Source organism: Odontesthes bonariensis, chromosome 22 (genome assembly GCF_027942865.1).
Source record: "Odontesthes bonariensis isolate fOdoBon6 chromosome 22, fOdoBon6.hap1, whole genome shotgun sequence".
Classification (NCBI taxonomy): domain Eukaryota; kingdom Metazoa; phylum Chordata; class Actinopteri; order Atheriniformes; family Atherinopsidae; genus Odontesthes; species Odontesthes bonariensis.
The window spans coordinates 29514480-29531263 of record NC_134527.1 but is presented as its reverse complement, the minus strand read 5'-3'; the positions used below and the strand labels follow the sequence as shown (position 1 = coordinate 29531263).

The window sequence follows — 16784 nt, the reverse complement described above, 5'->3', positions numbered from 1 at the left end:
AGGCATTATCACACTTTGTTATGTCCCCATCTCATTGCAATAAAACCTCCTCCCTCTCAAAGTGCAGCTTCATGTCTGATAAAAAAATCAAGCAGACTCTCATCACCTGAACGACGAACCTGCACGACTTTAATCGTCATATGTTGTGTTATTATTTTCCTACAGATTGCAGACCATGGGCAACAAAGTCTCAACTCCGTATTGGGATCAAAATACCGTCTTTCTTTCCAACAAGGATAGGAATGAGGTATACAGGATTCCGTCTCTTTTCTACGACAGAGACAGAAAAGTCCTGATGGCCTTTGCAGAGAAGCGGCACACTTCAGATGACGCCAGCACAGAGGCGCTGGTCATGAAAACAGGAACATTTATCAAAGATGAAACCACTCATGACCTGAAAATTCAGGTGATTATATAAAATAACAAATTCATTGTTGTGTAATTTAAAAAAAAAAAGAAGTTAATTTCAGCCTCTGACTGGTGTCTTTTTTTCAGTGGTCAGAGTCCAAAAACGTGGTGGAGAAGAGTCGCCTTGACGGATATCGTCCGATGAACCCATGCCCGGTCTACGAAAAGAGCACCAGAACACTGTTTCTGTTTTTCATCAGCGTCGAAGGCACCGTTTCAGAACCGTGGCAGAGGTTCTGGGGCATTAACAAGGCCCGTCTCTGCTACGTTACCACCACAGACGGAGGCCAAGTCTGGAGCAAAGTCACTGATCTGACCGATAAAATGCCCCAAATGAAGAAATGGGCCACATTTGCTGTCGGGCCGGGCCATGGCCTTCAAACACAGACTGGTAGACTGATTGTTCCAGCTTATGCTTATGGTTCTTGCTGTCCTTCATGCTTCTGTATAGCATGTTTCTGCGCTGTTCCTCGTGCAATAAGTCTTTACAGCGACGATGGCGGCACTACATGGCAGTTTGGCAACATGCTTGGAAAAAAATCTGTTGAGTGTGAAATGGCAGAGATTTCCGATGCCGGAGGCTCCAGGTTTCTCTACTGCAACGCTCGTAATGATGGAGGTCATCGAGTGGAAGCTGTCAGCGATGACAGCGGAGGGGATTTCATCATCCTCCCATCTGCTGGGAAGCTCGTGGAAACAGGTTGTGGCTGTCAGGGAAGTGTGGTCTCCTTTCCAGCTCAGCCCGAAGAGGTCGGGTCAAATAAGGAGTCTGAGTGGCTGCTCTATACCCACCCAACCAGTCCTTCCAAAAGAGTTGATTTAGGAGTGTATCTGAACAAATCCCCGCAGGATTCAGCTGCATGGAGCCAACCCTGGATCATTAACAAGGGGCCCAGTGGTTACTCAGACCTGGCTTACCTTGATGAGGGCTGGTTCGCATGTCTGATGGAGCGTGGAGAGAGTTCAGAAACTGAACAGATAGCATGCAACGTCTTTAGCTACAACCAAGTTTACCAAAGCATTGGAAAGTAAGTACAGTGTTTCCCATACATTGAGGAAACTATGGCGGCCCGCCATAGTTTCCTTTTTGCCGCCATAGTTTTCCGAATTCCAATCGTTTGAAACACGGGACGTTTGAAACACAGCGCTTTCCTCGAAAACCACGCAAGTCTGACACGTCAAATTTCGTCACTACGTTCAGCCCGCAAGACCAGTGGCGGATCTAGGATATTTCTGAGTAAGGGGCCATTAAGGGGCCACAGTGTTCATAGAGGGGCCAAGTATTTGTCCAACACCCTTGCACACAATTCCCTGTTTTGGTAAGGTACTGTATATACATTTCACCAGTCACACCATGTTCAAACACTTAATTAAACACGTAATTAAAAAGAAAAATAATAATAATTTTTACATGCATTTTTACTGTACATAGACAAAATGCTCTCAAACACACACAGCATGTGAGAAAATCCAGCATTTTATTTCATTTTTCAAAACCTTTTTACTTTTTCACAAATACTGTCAGTTCAAAACATCTCTCTCACAAACATACACAAAGTTGCATGTGGGTAACTACTGTACATTTCACTCCTCTAAAACAGCATTATTCTTCGTTTTTTGTGACGGGAACTGAACCGGACAAAAGACAGATGAGTGACAGGACAGGGGCACGTCAGGGGGCCAATCAGATTTCAGCTGGGGCCAATGCCCCTGTGGCCCTGCCCCTAGAACCGCCCCAGCGCAAGACTGACCAACCCTGCGAAATCTCGCGTGAAAACGTTGTGCCGTTCAAATTTTATCCCCGCAAACCTGTTTTTCAATGCGGTAAGTAAAATCTTCCGTGCGGAATTTTTTTTGTAATAAATACTTGTATTTTTTGTTTCATGCAATAATAATATGACTATACAATAGGTGAATTAGTAATTAAACATGTCCTAAAGTGTGCAATGTCAGAGTTTTGAAGTTTAGTGGCAAAAAAGGTTTATGTGTTATTAGTCGCTGTCGGGGCGGATCAGTGGGTGCGCGTGCATAAAGATCAGCTGTAATCATCGTGATTTCGTTGAGAAACATATTTTTTTGACCTATTTATATTATGAGAAATAATGTGAAATTTGAGCAATGACGAGTACACTAGTATGTTGTCCGGTATGTTGCTTAAAAAAATAGTAAACTCAATAGTTTCTGTTTAAAATAAGGTGTTCCATCCGTCTCGCATGTGTGTTTCAACCATCCCGACTCGGCGGAGCGGGGTGAAGTTGGTTTTATATTCGACATTCGCTTATTTTCCGGCTTTGTAATTGTAATAGCGTCACGAAAACCGCACCAATTAGCCTCAGGATGGTATTAATATTTACAGAAAACTAAGACTAACATACCACAGGCTTTATCAACTCACCAAAGTAAGCAAGTCTGGCGAAAGATCAGAGTAACCGCGCCGAATATACTTCTAAGTGAACTACGGCAGCCAGAGCGCTTAGGGACTATTCAACCAATGAACACCAAACCACTTCTGATGGGTTTGTGAAGTCACCATAAAGCTTTCACAGCCTTTTAATTTCCAGAAAAATCATTTTAGGTAGAACATTTACTCAGTGTGCATAGTTTATTCCATTTTAGACTTTTATTTTGTAATAGCGCTCTTGTTTTTAAAGATATCAACACCAAACCACTTCTGATGTGTTCATGGACTCATTGTGTACTTCCCACACCCTTTGTTATCAAGGAAAACCTTTTAATTTTTTTAAAAAGGTATAAGTAATCAGTGTATAAGACTCAGTCTTATTTATGGCTTTTATTTTGTAATAGCTCTCTTGTTTTTATAGATATCAAAACCAAAATACTTCTGATGTGTTCATGAACTCATTGTGTATTTCCCACACCCTTTATTATCGAGGACAACCTTTTCATTAAAAAAAAAAAAGGCATAAGTACTCACTGTATACGATTCATTCATATTTATGGCTTTTATTTTGTAATGGCTCTCTTGTTTTAAAGATATCAAAACCAAATCACTTCTGATGTGTTCATGAACTCATTGTGTACTTCCCACACCCTTTATTATCAAGGACAACCTTTTCAAGTTTCTCAAAAAGGCATAAGTACTCACTGTATATGATCCATTCATATTTTTCATGAAGTTGAGTTTTAACCTGTAAATATTTTCTATTACAATTGTTATCATTGGGTTTTAATGACAAGATGAGGTTTCCTTATAAGCCCACAAGGGTTTCTGACATCTCCAGCACACATTCCTTTTTTTCAATTTGTTGTCTTTTATGGTGTATTTTTTTTATATTTGTCCAAATAAATCAAATTAATTAAAATCTGCACTCGCACAAATTTACACTGCTTGAATCCCCCCCCCCCCTATAGTTTCCAAAACTTCTGTGGGAAACACTGAAAGACCTCATGACACGTGGAAAATACTGTAATATACATAAACACATTGAAAGTACACATACAAAATAGTCACTTGAAGTTGGTTTTAATCATTATGATAGAGAAATTGAGTTTGTACGGCCTTTTAAAAGTGCGATTTTTGCGATCTGCTGGCGAGCTTCCTATTAGTCCTTCACGTGACCTATGACGTGCATTCCGGAACGCCACCTTTGTCACTCACGACTATCCTGACACCTGTCATAGCTACAACATGGATTCTGACAACTCCTCCGATTCATTCTCGGATCCTGACACATTTTTCGAAGTGGCAGAGTCCGACCCAATGCTGGAGGACTATGTGAGGGGCGTTATGCCCTATAGATACGAGCCATACCTGGGTGAGTTGGAGCCACACGGTTCCACGTAAAGTTCGGATGGCGAGGCGGAAGGCGCTGTTGGTGGTGCTGCTGTGGCAGACGGTCGGATGCCTATGGATTTTGGCAGGCTACAGCACGTGGAATGGTAACTTCCTTCTTGTTCACTTTTCTGACAATGAACACTCCGTAAGATATTGTACTTTGTAATATCCACACCCAGCATTTGTACCAGCGAGCATGTGTGTGTGCAGTCTGCCTCCTCACCTCCCAGAAGTAGCCAAATAGTCACCATTACTAGCCTACAGATCGCAAAGGGCCATTGCTCGGAACCGAATTGGGCAGCAAAACCTTCTTCAGACGAACATTGATACCAAGCTGCTCCTTCAGAGCGGGGATCGAGTCGTAGCACTCCTCTTCCAAATGTGCTGAGCAAAGTACTGACGACGAGCTTGGCTTCCATACTGTTCCTTTCGGACCAGCTCTTATCCTACAAACTTGCTGCGTCCAGAGTTCGCACAAAGCAGGGTCTTTCGGAAACCAATGAATTGTTAAACCTTTCTCCCTAGTGTTAGAACTGTTATGGTAAATTTGATGTCTGCTAACCACTTGTCTTTTAAAAGGCACCTTGTTGTAGACCCAATGTCTGCAGACCATGTGTCTGTTGATTAACACATTGACAATAATCATTCAAATGACCATTGTCTCCGGATTCTGCATCTCCCCAAAGTGCGAGACTTTCCCCCAGGGGGTGTGGCAAGGAGACAGTTGGAGAATACACACGGTGTGTTCTTTCAGGTGTCACCTGAAAGAACCAAACCCTCCTCTTTCTGTATAAATGCTTCTGATTTCCTTTGTTCTGGGTCTCTTCTCACCACGAACGCTGACTGGTGAGGACTGACCTCTTTTGCAGAAGAAAATAAACACGTGGCCGGCCGGCACAAACATTGAAAGTCTCTATTTCACTTCTCATCAGATGTAATAGGAAGGTAAGCAAAATCTTAATAGGGAGTTAAGACAATAATTCCATAACAGAACAATAAGCTGCAACACACCGCTCGGGCATGTTCTCAACAAAAATATTTAGAACAAACTTTCAAGATGCTACAACTGCGAGTCCGAAGGCGATCAGAAGGCGTTCCCGAGCATACGTCATTTTTATGTTGGAACGTTGGCGGGACACTGGCCGGTGGATTTCAGTAGCGTGCGTTCAAATTTCGAAAATAACAAAGAACCGGGCATATTTATCACAATAATGTATTTCAACTCGAAAATAATAGTTATTTCAGACTAAACAAAAAAAGGTCGTCTCCAGGTGTCATGAGGTCTTTAAGCTGTGATAATGACCTAAAATGACAGGAAACTCGTTAATAATACTGTTGTTTAGGGGAAGATGATTCAAACCGAGTCATAGATCAGGAGTACAAATAAACATTTGTGAATAACTGTAACTTTTTAAATGTTTTAACAAGAGATGTAACAACCTGAAATGTTTTGCATTGTACAGATTAAAGTGTTTCAGACCATCAACTGAGTTAAGAAAGTGTCAGTATGCAGTAAATATGCCTGCAGCAATCCATCACACATCAGACTCAGTGTGCATACCTTCTCTAAGTTATACAGTGTGAATTTTGGACTATTTCTCAAAAGTAAAATGGATTTACGGGCACTTTTTGCTGCCAGCAGGTTTAAAGTGATACTCTGGAGTAGATTCACCCTAGGGTCATTTGAACCGTGATATCCAGCCAAGTAGCCCACCCGAAGTTTTTTCGATATTGGCTGAACATCAGCTGAGTTACTGAGTTATCCCGAATAGCTTCGTACAAGGGTTAATGGATCCTGGCAGTATCTCAAAAATTACCACACTAAAATTACATGCCATGACACCAAACTTCTACAGTAGTACAAATATGGTCTGTACTCACCAAACGATGCATTTGGAAGTTTGAAAATAGTCCAGGAGTTTATTATTATCAACACAAGCCTGATAGCTTCTCTGCTGCTAAAGCTGCGTCAACGTCACTTCAGGAAGCTGGGAGCTTCAAAGTAAGATGAGGGTTGATCTACTACTGTAGACAACAAAGCAAGGCTGCTCAATTTCTCCATTGATAAAATAATTTCACAACTCTACAACATAAAAATTCATAAAAAAAACATGTAGAATATAGCATATACTTTGTTGTCTACAGTAGTAGATCAACCCTCATCTTACTTTGAAGCTCCCTGAAGTGACGTCGACGCAGCTTTAGCTGCAGAGAAGCTATCAGGCTTGTGTTGATATTAATAAACTCCTGGACTATGTACAAACTTCCAAATGCATCGTTTTGTGAGTACAGACCATATTTGTACTACTGTAGAAGTTTGGTGTCATGGCATGTGATTTTAGTGTGGTAATTTTGGAGATACTGCCAGGGTCCATTAACCCTTGTACGAAGCTATTCGGGATAACTCAGTAACTCAGCTGATGTTCAGCCAATATCAAAAAAACTTCGGGTGGGCTACTTGGCTGGATATCACGGTTCAAATGACCCCAGGGTGAATCTACTCCGGAGTATCACTTTAATAATGAACTCCTTCTTCAATTAAAGCTAAATATGGACACATCAGTGATGTTCCAGGGAAAATGTTGTTTGTTTTTCTCCGTACAATAAGCTCAAGTATAAAGTCACAAAAATACATCTGTGGGTCGGGTCCTAATCCGTCACACATTCATGACATACTTGTGCAAACTTTCCATTGTTGCAGCCACTGTTTAAGAAATCCAGCTTCTTTCCCACATGTAAATATTTCCCAGATCTGTAAATGAGCAATGAGCCGAGTTAGGTCCTGTAGTCAGACCAGGCACAAAATCAATCAGACAGATTTTCTGTAGAGAAATATATCTCAGGTTTATTAACCTCATAGATTTCTTTAAATGCCTTACAGTAGTAATAAAACATTTGATACAGACTTTATTAAGGTACATCATCCACATTAGGAAGCGCTCCTTCATGTCTGCTCAACTGCTACAATTTCAAGAAAATAAAAACATGTTCAGGAGTGTCTCAATATTAAAACCTCACAAAAGAAGGTATTCTGCATCTACACCCAGGAGAAAAGAAAAGAAAAGAAAGCTGACGGATTCAAGGCCTGCGTTTAAAGAGTTTTATTTTCATTTCAGATCCCTGATGTAGCTCATATCTGCACAGCCGGCTTGTTTCTGCACTGCTCCTCATGCATGAAACGACCCATCTGTGAATGATACAGTGTGGAAAACTCACTCTGCTCCAGAAAATATTTAAGCTACCAACGTACGGGTCTAATCATCACACGGCTGCCGGGTAAAAACAACACCGCAGGAGTTGCTGATAAGCTCGGCTCTGACCAATAAAATGTCTCAGCAGATCAGAGCGGCGGAGGAATTTCAATACTTCAAGTCGGCGGGAGAGCAGTCGTGAAGATGGCAGAGTGAAAAGTAGATGAAGCGCGGGGGGACAGGAAAGAAAAGGGCGGCTTTTAAGACAGAAGAATATACTTTGGTTATCATATTTCATCAAAATGAAAACTAAAAGAAAGCTATGGAACATGTGAGTAAATTATTAATTGAGGTCAACTCTGTGCCCCGTTTATTGCTGTGTAATACCCTCCAGCAAAGGAAATAAAACACATCACTTCATTTCTCATAAATAGATCAACTTTCCCTACATTTCTCTCATTATTTCATCATATACAGATTATTTACAGTAATATAACACAGACTGCAATCAGGGAACTGAGCACAGTGTTTCTGGGCAAAGTAACCCAATAAAAACCGCTGCGAGGTACAGCTGGAAGCCCGTTTCACAGATCCAAGTGCACCAAAATAAATACAATGTTTACAATAAATACATCTCTACTACATTTTCACATTTCTGGTAGTTACACAGCCAACCAGTGGCTTCATTAGAAACCAGTATGACCAACTGCTACATGAGACCTATGAACCAGCAGGCAGGTCTAAATTCTTTTTAAATAGAGGGTAAGGCTACTAAATGTTTCTGCCCTCAGGTCAGAAAGTTCCTGCTGAATAAAAATCTATGAGTGCAGACCTTCTCCATGGCTGGATTTACCATTTAGGAGGCTCCTGGAGGTCCTCTTGTGTCTCCATTGTGTCTGGTATTCCTCTTTTAGAATAATGACCGGCTACCAGTTGGTTCTGTGGTTAGTTTTACAATTTGAATCATTCAAGCACAAAACAGAAATAATGAATGAAGGGGTGTAACAGTACACAATGTTCAGTTTGGGATGGACCCCTTCAGTTTGGTACCTTCAAAGTTGATCGAAATCAACATGCCAACTTGTCCAACTACTGGCATGACAACTAAACAAATAAAAAAATTTGGTAAACACCCTTTAAATCTTCACACATGTTGTAAACATAATCTCTAGCTAAGGAAAGCTTCATTACACAGGCTAAATCTTTGTAAAAACTTGCTTGGTTTTCAGCATGTAGGTAACTTAAGGAGATTTTTGTTAACCTGTTGGGAAAGATGATTTGTTACATAAAGAGAAATAAAAATACGTGGATGACTGGATTAAATGTCGGTTTATCAGTGACACAATCGAAAATGAATGAGGGAGAACATTGAAGTCAGCATGTTAAATTAGTAAAACTGTTGACAAGAAAACAGCCAACAAATTGAGTTTTAAACTTTCATATTTGTGAAAACCAGCAGAGAAGCAAAAAGACTCCGAATATGTAAACGAGAAAGATTTGTGTCACGCTTCGACAAACTTTTTGTCTCTGCTGCAGTTCACCAGCTGAACCTTAACTACTGGGTTAAATGTTCATTATGAACATTTTTCCAGCTGCCCAAACTGACATCATTTCCTTTATTTTTTACTTTAAAAAAAACAAACAGCTCAAAATCTTTCCATAGTTACAGTAAGCAGCATCTGAGTGCCTCAATTAGCAAGTTGGCTGTGTACCGTTACACTCCTAAACAAAAGACTTTAAAGTCCCCATGAAATCAAAATAAATTCAAGTGTTCTCATATGTACAAAAAGCCAGTATCTGGCCTAATATTGGGGAAAAAACGATTTTGTAGGTATTCGTCATATCGTAGAGTTCGACATTTTGTGGAAAGTAATAAAAATGTTGACGACTCATCCTGAACTAAGGAGTGTGTACTGCATTAGCAGCCAATAAAAAAATAGAGTTTGCCAGATCAGGCCAGTCGAGCTGACCAATCAGAGCGGACTGGGCTTTTTGGGAGGGGGGTGGAGGAACAGCCTTCCCCGAGTCATTTCAAGGGAACTTTAAACTAGAATCCAACACAAATTCTTAACATAAGAAAATAAACTCTTTAACAGTTTAGACAGCAATAACCACAGTGAACAGGAGCCCAATTTATCCGGTTGGAAAACCAGCACTCAGAAATGTAGAAATGCTTTGGAATTTTCACTTTTTCAGATTGATGTTCAGAATCTCTTCAGTTTAAAGTGTTTGCAGATCAGTGGTAGCTTATGCAGCTGTTTCCTCACATACATATCTGTTACTATCCTCAACAAAATAATTACTCTTTACAGTTAGATCATTTTTTCATACGTAAGAAAAAGTAGGTAGATTACATGCCAGCAGCTTTAGTGCTGAGGAGCGAGATGCTTTGCTTGTCTTTGTGGTAATCTCTTCATCTCCTCAGTCCTTTTAAACACAACTAAAAATTGTCCACATGCTTATTCTCTAAACAAAGGTTGAACAGGTACAGTATCATTTACATACACATGTTAAAATGTACTTCACATTGTGTCAAGAGCGTGAATTAAACCCTGTTTCAAGGATGTCATTCGAGGGGGAGGATTCAAATCACAGGATTGAATCAGCGTGAAAACGTGCAACACAGTGAAAGAAATCCAGTTATTATGCTGTGAGGACTCTCAACATCATGACCTGATTCTCATCTGTTAATGATTCTTAACTCTGGGCTTGGTTGCTTTTTATCCATTCAAAGTCACGCCTCGTTTCCACGCAGCTTTGACTTGTGTCCTTTAATCCAACACGATAAATGAATTAGGAGGTTAACCTGTCAGGTCTGTGTTGGCTGAACATGCCAATGAACTTTCAATGCCTTGAAAATATACTCATCTGGTATTGATTGGTCTTTACTCAAGTTTTTCTCTCCAACTCCTTTGGACACCTCGATCTCTCTGAGATCCACTCCAGAATATTTCAAGATACTTCAGACAAGTTTTTGCACATAACTGAGACCATAAAGACGCCCATGGGAGTTAATAGACAATCTGTTGGTTCGAATATGGACACAAAGCTGTGTGGAAATGAAGCGTTAGGGTGCTTCCACATCACAACTGATCCAACAGCCTCTTCATCCCAACTTCCCCATTGGCCTCTACACTGTACCATTAACTTAAAAATTTAAATATAAACCATCGTCCCTGCATTCCTGTGTCCATCTTTACGGAACAAGTTATTCAATTTGAATCTTTTTAAAGAAGGGATCTGGACCTCATGGCTCCACCTGGATACGAACATGGCTTTTATCCCAAGTACAGAACAAAATAATTTCACTGGATTTTTCTGAATCGTGCTCTAGTTCAGTACGGAGCAATGTGGGGATCCATCTGCCATGATCTGATGGTTTATCCTGGTGGGGCAAAGGTACGAGGTTCAAGAGATATACGGTCATCGTTTAATAAAATGACAAAAAGCAGATCAGACATAGATCTTTATCATGCCAATGATAATTTGGACAATAGTTTTCCATTTAGCTTTGACTTGTTATTTAACTAAAATGTTTCTATTGTTTCAGTGACATTTATTTTTTCATTTTACTTCACTTTTATTCCACAATCTTTATTTTTTTGGGTCGATTTTGTTATTTTCAAGAAAATAAATTTGGCCCTTAAAGTAGTTTTTAAAACAGGCAAGTTATCAGATGCTCAGTTCACACCCGAATGGTGCAACTTAACTCTGAACTGGATCAAATTCCCCCAAATTTATTTTTTAAATAAGAAGACATATTTTTAAAACTCTGTCACAGATTAATTCTGATTGGTCAACTTGATAAGACACATACTGAAGTTTGGTTAGAGGCTTTAATTTGACTTCTGCCTAATTTTTTTCCAATTTTGAGGACAACTTAAGTTAAAAACGACTCATCTAACCCCACCATCCAACGCACGTGTGAACAACAACGATGGGAAGTCAACACGTAAAATGAGCGTATGTAAAAGCAAATGTGGAAGCACCCTTCATTCTAAAAATCCATTAGAAAAAATGCTTGTGGACCTTTTCTTCATAACAAAATCATATTTAAAAAATAAAATTTTTGAAAACAGTTCTAAGAAATTTTCCATCAACACAAAAGTTAAAAGATTCGTGTTTTGATAGATGTTCAAAAGTAATAATTGTAAAGCACATTGCAGCTCAGTTTTATCTATCCCACCAAGAAGGTAAGAAGCCTCAAATATGGGTAACTACTACAAATATTAGATACTCTTTTGTGATGTTTGGGGAACTTTTCGAAGCTTTCAGATAGAGTTTGAGGTTTTGTATTAATGTAGCTCTGGGGTAGGACAACCACCTTAAACCTAATTAAAGACCCTCCAACTCTGCTGTGGACATTTATTCTACTGACACGCTCATTTTAGCTTTCATTTGGTCTTCTAGTCACCTGTTGATCATCAAACCAAGCCCAGTGTAATTTCTAACCACGAGTTTTGACACGTCAGTTAACACACGGTGTTGCAACAAGCCGAGGTCCAGACTGACCAGCTCTCTGTGTCCGGACACCGTGAAGCTGTACGAACGAACTAAAGCTGCACCAAACTATTCACAGTGGAGAAGTGGAAGACGTTCAACAAAACAGCATCTGTGCGGCTCGTCCGTTTTAAGGAAGCAAAAGACAAAAAATAAACAAATATAAAAACATACTTGATGTCAAATACATATTAAGAAACGTAACACAAAATAAATATGTTCGTCACACTTCGAAGTGAAACATATTGCCTTCAGGAGGTAGGCCAAGACAATCCCCATCACATTTCTACTCCAACTGCATTTTAAAACCACACCACTGCTTTCACATGTTTTAACCCCTTTAATAAAATCTGTTTAATGTCTTTAATTGTTTTTTTCCATTGGATGCTGCAGATTTCAGGCAGTCGATGGTTGTCACCAAGTCACGTATGAGGCATGAAAATGAATGAATTTCTAAAAGATATGGTTATAAAAGAATAATTGTAGACTTGCAGAATTATACTAGTAGGCAGGCCAACATGTATTCTTAAGATAAAAAATGGATTAGTACTGTGTATCAAATACAGGCAAAATGCAAATGTTCGATTTAAATCGTCCAATTCAGTTTTTAAATGTCAGAAAAATAGTGAATAGTGAAAAGTAAATTTTCCAGTTAATTGTTTATTATGTGCAGTATTTTTATGAATATATCGAAGAACAATAAAAGAAAGGGATGTGAAATAAAGAATTCTGTTAATCAACTTTAAATGACAGCTTTAAAAATGAAAAACAAAACATGAACAGTATTTTTGTTCATTAATTTATGAATAAATCAAAAAGAGGTAAGTTGGTTAATCTACTGCAGTCTTTAAACAATTACATTTAAAAAAGTGAAAATTAGTGAGTATGTTTTACTCCAAGATAATTATTTTTTCATTATGTTTGTTTCATTAATTGTTTTATATTATTTAAACATTTTCCACTAACAAACTAAATCAAAGCAGACAAATGAAGCCACATGTTATGCTGCAGGATTTTTTGCCATCCAGAATTCAAACTAATATTTTTTGGTTTTAGGATGAAACTGAACATATATGTCATATTACAGTTGTTGGAATGTAAAATATTTTGCACCAGATCTGTCTTAATTTCTTTGTGTGCCAACATAATCATATAGTAGTACAGTGTAATCACGTTTTATCATCATTTCATCCGTAAAAACCCTGATAGGCTCGAGCAAGATTCAAGAGAACCGACTTTCCTCAATCACTTCCTGAAATCTGGAAAACCACATTCAGCACAGTTTACACGGTCAGGAGTGACGCAGTGGTTTGATTTAAAGGGGTTAAAACATGCAGCATTAGTGGGGTGTTGGTTTATGTTTCACCTACAGCTGCAGAAGCCGTTAAAGACAGTGAATCTGGTCACTTTGCTGGTAGTTGAATTGACACAGAAATTTATTCACAACACACTCAGTAAAACAGAAAATCTCAAACAAGAGACCTACCATAACCACACTTATTGTAAATAAAACCATCATGGTTGATTTTAGAACTTTGGAAGTTTCACTCTTTGGAAATAAGAAAAAATGAGGCAAACTAATAAAAAAGAAAAAAACTTCTCCCAACAGTCAGCTGTGCAACAGACTGTTTTTCCAGTGGGGACTTCAAAGGGTCAGCTCATTAATTATCCAAACAGAAAACAAACAACAACAACAAAAAGTTTTATCTGCAGGGGTTTGATTTATAAACCTCAAAAATAAAAATGAAGGTAAATGGAATTTTGTGCGTTGCTCAAAACATCAGAAAAACAAGTAAAAGTTGATGCTTTTAGTTTTATCCACAGGTGTATGAAGTGGTTTGTTTAGGAGTTAAATAAAGTTAAATAAAAGGGAACATGAAGCCACAGTCTGCCCTCTAGTGGATATACTGAGTGCACATTAAGTTTTAAAATATGTGGACGTCAGTGTAGAGTTTGTATTTATGTTTAAACCAGATAAATTTCACACCTTTGTTTAACTAAACCTAAAAACAGACTAAAAATTTATTCAAAATGATCTAAATATGTTTTTTTGAGGATAAATGTGTGTTGTGTTGATATTTATTTACTGTTTTCAGTTTAATTCATTTTCTAAATTGGAATATATATATATGTTTTCTTTGTTAATTTGTTACTAATCTATTTATTCCCTCCAAATTATTTCTTTATTTGATTTTGATTTTACCATACATTTTTTTTTTTAAAAAGAAGCTTTATACAACTTTGTAATTTGTTTTCTTTCTAGATGAATTTAGTTCTTGGTATTTAACCTTTGCATTTCTCCCCCCATTTACTTCCTCAAGCCCATTTATTTCCATGTTTTCTTTTTGCGTTTCCTCATCACCGTTTTTACATTCCTGTATGCATTCCTGCCTCATTATGCAAATTAGGGGGGCGGTCTTATAAATAAACAGCAATATGAACACCAGCTTAAATTAAAACAGTTTAAAATTAAAGCAGAAAAAATGTATTTCATTCATATTATATACTGTTAATTTTGCATAACTATTACTTTTTTTTATTCAATTTTCAATTAATTTTTTAATCTTTCAATTTAGTAGCATTTATCATCATATAAACTTATATATTTAGCCATTGATGTATTTTTTGCTTATTATTGCAGCTTCAGTCCTCCACACCTGTAAGATTTTAGGTTTAGTAAATAAAGTTGTGAAAATTATCCAGCTAAAGGCTGATTTATGCTCGTCCGGGAAAGGCTACGCTTTAACAGCCTCTGCGTGAGATTGACGGATAGCGACGGAGAAGCATACCGAGGCCTTTAAGTCCGTGAAAACAAATAAATACCAACTCATCACTGACATCCACATCTTTTAAAGCCTAATGTGCATTCAGGATTCAAATGTATATCACAACAGTATGAGCTGTAAACTCGTGAAAACCGTTAATCACATCCTCAGAAACTAATTCAACGTTTCCAAGATGCAGTTCAACCTTTGACAAAAGGGGGCAGTGTAACACATCAACAATTAAGTTGCTATGGTTTCTGTTGAATACAAGTGAGAGGTCAAATGCAGAGGGTGCTTCCGATTCAATTTAAAATATATATTTGGACCAAATCGCATGTTTATAAATGCTACTATTAAGATCTATAATTTTCATGAAAAATAATCTATCAATCTATCAATGCAACATTCTTCTCTTAAGAAACTAAGTTACAGATTTTTTGGTTGATGTAAAAGTTTTAGATCATTTCATGGTCAAAATTACAGTAACTCTTTTCTCTAAAACTTTGAGCAGAAAAATATGAACTCCATTCACCTCCACGAAAGTCTCCTCACTAACAGCAGGAGAAGATACATTTTTGGAGAACTGGCCCTTTAAGAAGACACATCCACAACCATCATGTTTGCATGTACTCACTTTTGTTCCCTCTTTGTTCCTTGTTTTTGGTCTTTTGTCAGTGTTGGAGAGGTGTGTGTGTGTGGGGGGGGGGGTTCATGCAGGAAGGGGGGGCGCAGGATCTCCGTTGTGCTGATCCTCAGTTTCAGGAAGTCGTGCCAGTGCATGAACAAGTAGCTTTTACATTGTTGCAGTTAGATGGTGCTTTCAGTGTGTGCATGACTGATGGTATGAACGTGTGGGTGTTGCTGGGTGTGGGTGGGCCGGCGGGGGCCCACGCAGTTCTGGTGCTCTCGGAGCAGGGTGGTGGTCTCTCCCGGCCCGTTCTCCGGGCCGTCAGAGGGCGAGGACTGCTGGGACTTGGAGGTAAGCGAGGTGGTCTGGGTTGGGTTCAGGGTGCAGGGCACAGTGTTAATGGCAGAGGGAGGGGTTTGGGACAGCGGGGTGTGGTTGCTGGAAGGGGGCAAAGACTGGCTCGGCCTACGGCTGGAGGTGGAGGTGGTACGGCCGGCCGGTGGCGTCGGCTGAGTGCTGGACAACGGGGGCTTCACAGGAGGCGTGGCCAGCGGCAGCGGGACGCGCGTCCCCGGCGGACTCACAGGAGGCAAAGAGATCGATATGTCCAGGCGAGTGTGGCTACCCTCCGGAGACTGCGGCGTGCTGTCCAGCCTGGACGCCAGGAGGCCGTTCTGGTACTGAGCACGAGTGATCTGAGGAAGAACGGTAAACATAGAGGTTCCACACAGTCCAGAACTTCTGTAGGACACTCTGTAATTGTTCCCACACCAGTAAGTCCCAACATCGACCTTTTCTGAGGAGGTCATGTGGTTGGTACGGTTTGTTTGTTTATCAGTCTGAAACAGCCACAATTATAAAAGACAAAAGACAAAATAAATACAAATATAAATAGCTAAACAAGTAATAGGTACGATTATACGATGATAAATGCTAATAAAATTAAATGAAAAGCTAATTTATGCAAAAATAACTGTATAGAATGTGAAATAAATACATTTTTTCTGCTTTAATTTGTATGTGCATTAATTTGAACTCGTGTTAATGTTGCTATTTATTTATTTATTCACTCAGTTTTCCAAATTACTTGTTATTTTAATTGGAATATATTTAGTTTCTTTCTATGTTTACTTGTTATTCCTGTATTTATTTCTGTATTCCTTTCATTTCGATCATATTAATCATTTTATTCCTCACAAATGATTTATTTTTTTATTTCATAACTGAGCCCAATAAGAAAGTCTGCCTCCCTCATTTGCATAATGAGGCAAAAATGCTTTTTTTTTCTTTAACTACCAAAATATCAATTAAAACATGGTCAAATCAAGATAAAGAAATTGATCATTTCTGGGGACTAAAAATATCAATACAATGTAAAGGGAAGTAATACAGAAATAAATTAAATATATTTCAATTAAACCAAATAAAATTAGAAAGTGACAGTAAATAAACGGCAACATAAACACAAGCTGAAATGGATGCAGCTCAAAATGAAA

At 38.7% G+C, this 16784-nt stretch overlaps 2 protein-coding genes across 3 annotated transcripts in view; one reads left to right on the top strand and one right to left on the bottom strand.

Moving 5' to 3' along the window:
* Positions 1-295: 295 nt before the first annotated feature.
* Positions 296-4213, top strand: LOC142372538 (sialidase-3-like). Its single transcript, XM_075455468.1, has 3 exons — positions 296-406; positions 496-1436; positions 4051-4213. Exons 1-3 carry the CDS (start codon positions 296-298, stop codon positions 4211-4213), a joined length of 1215 nt encoding a protein of 404 aa, XP_075311583.1.
* Positions 4214-7063: 2850 nt separating this feature from the next.
* LOC142372372 (metal transporter CNNM4) overlaps positions 7064-16784 on the bottom strand; it is a 48227-nt gene continuing 38506 nt past the window's right edge. For both annotated transcript variants that reach the window (XM_075455246.1, XM_075455245.1), the window contains one exon: positions 7064-15983. In XM_075455246.1, the coding sequence (XP_075311361.1) occupies positions 15468-15983 (516 nt within the window). In that variant the 3' untranslated portion in view covers positions 7064-15467. The remainder of the gene's footprint in view (positions 15984-16784) is intronic.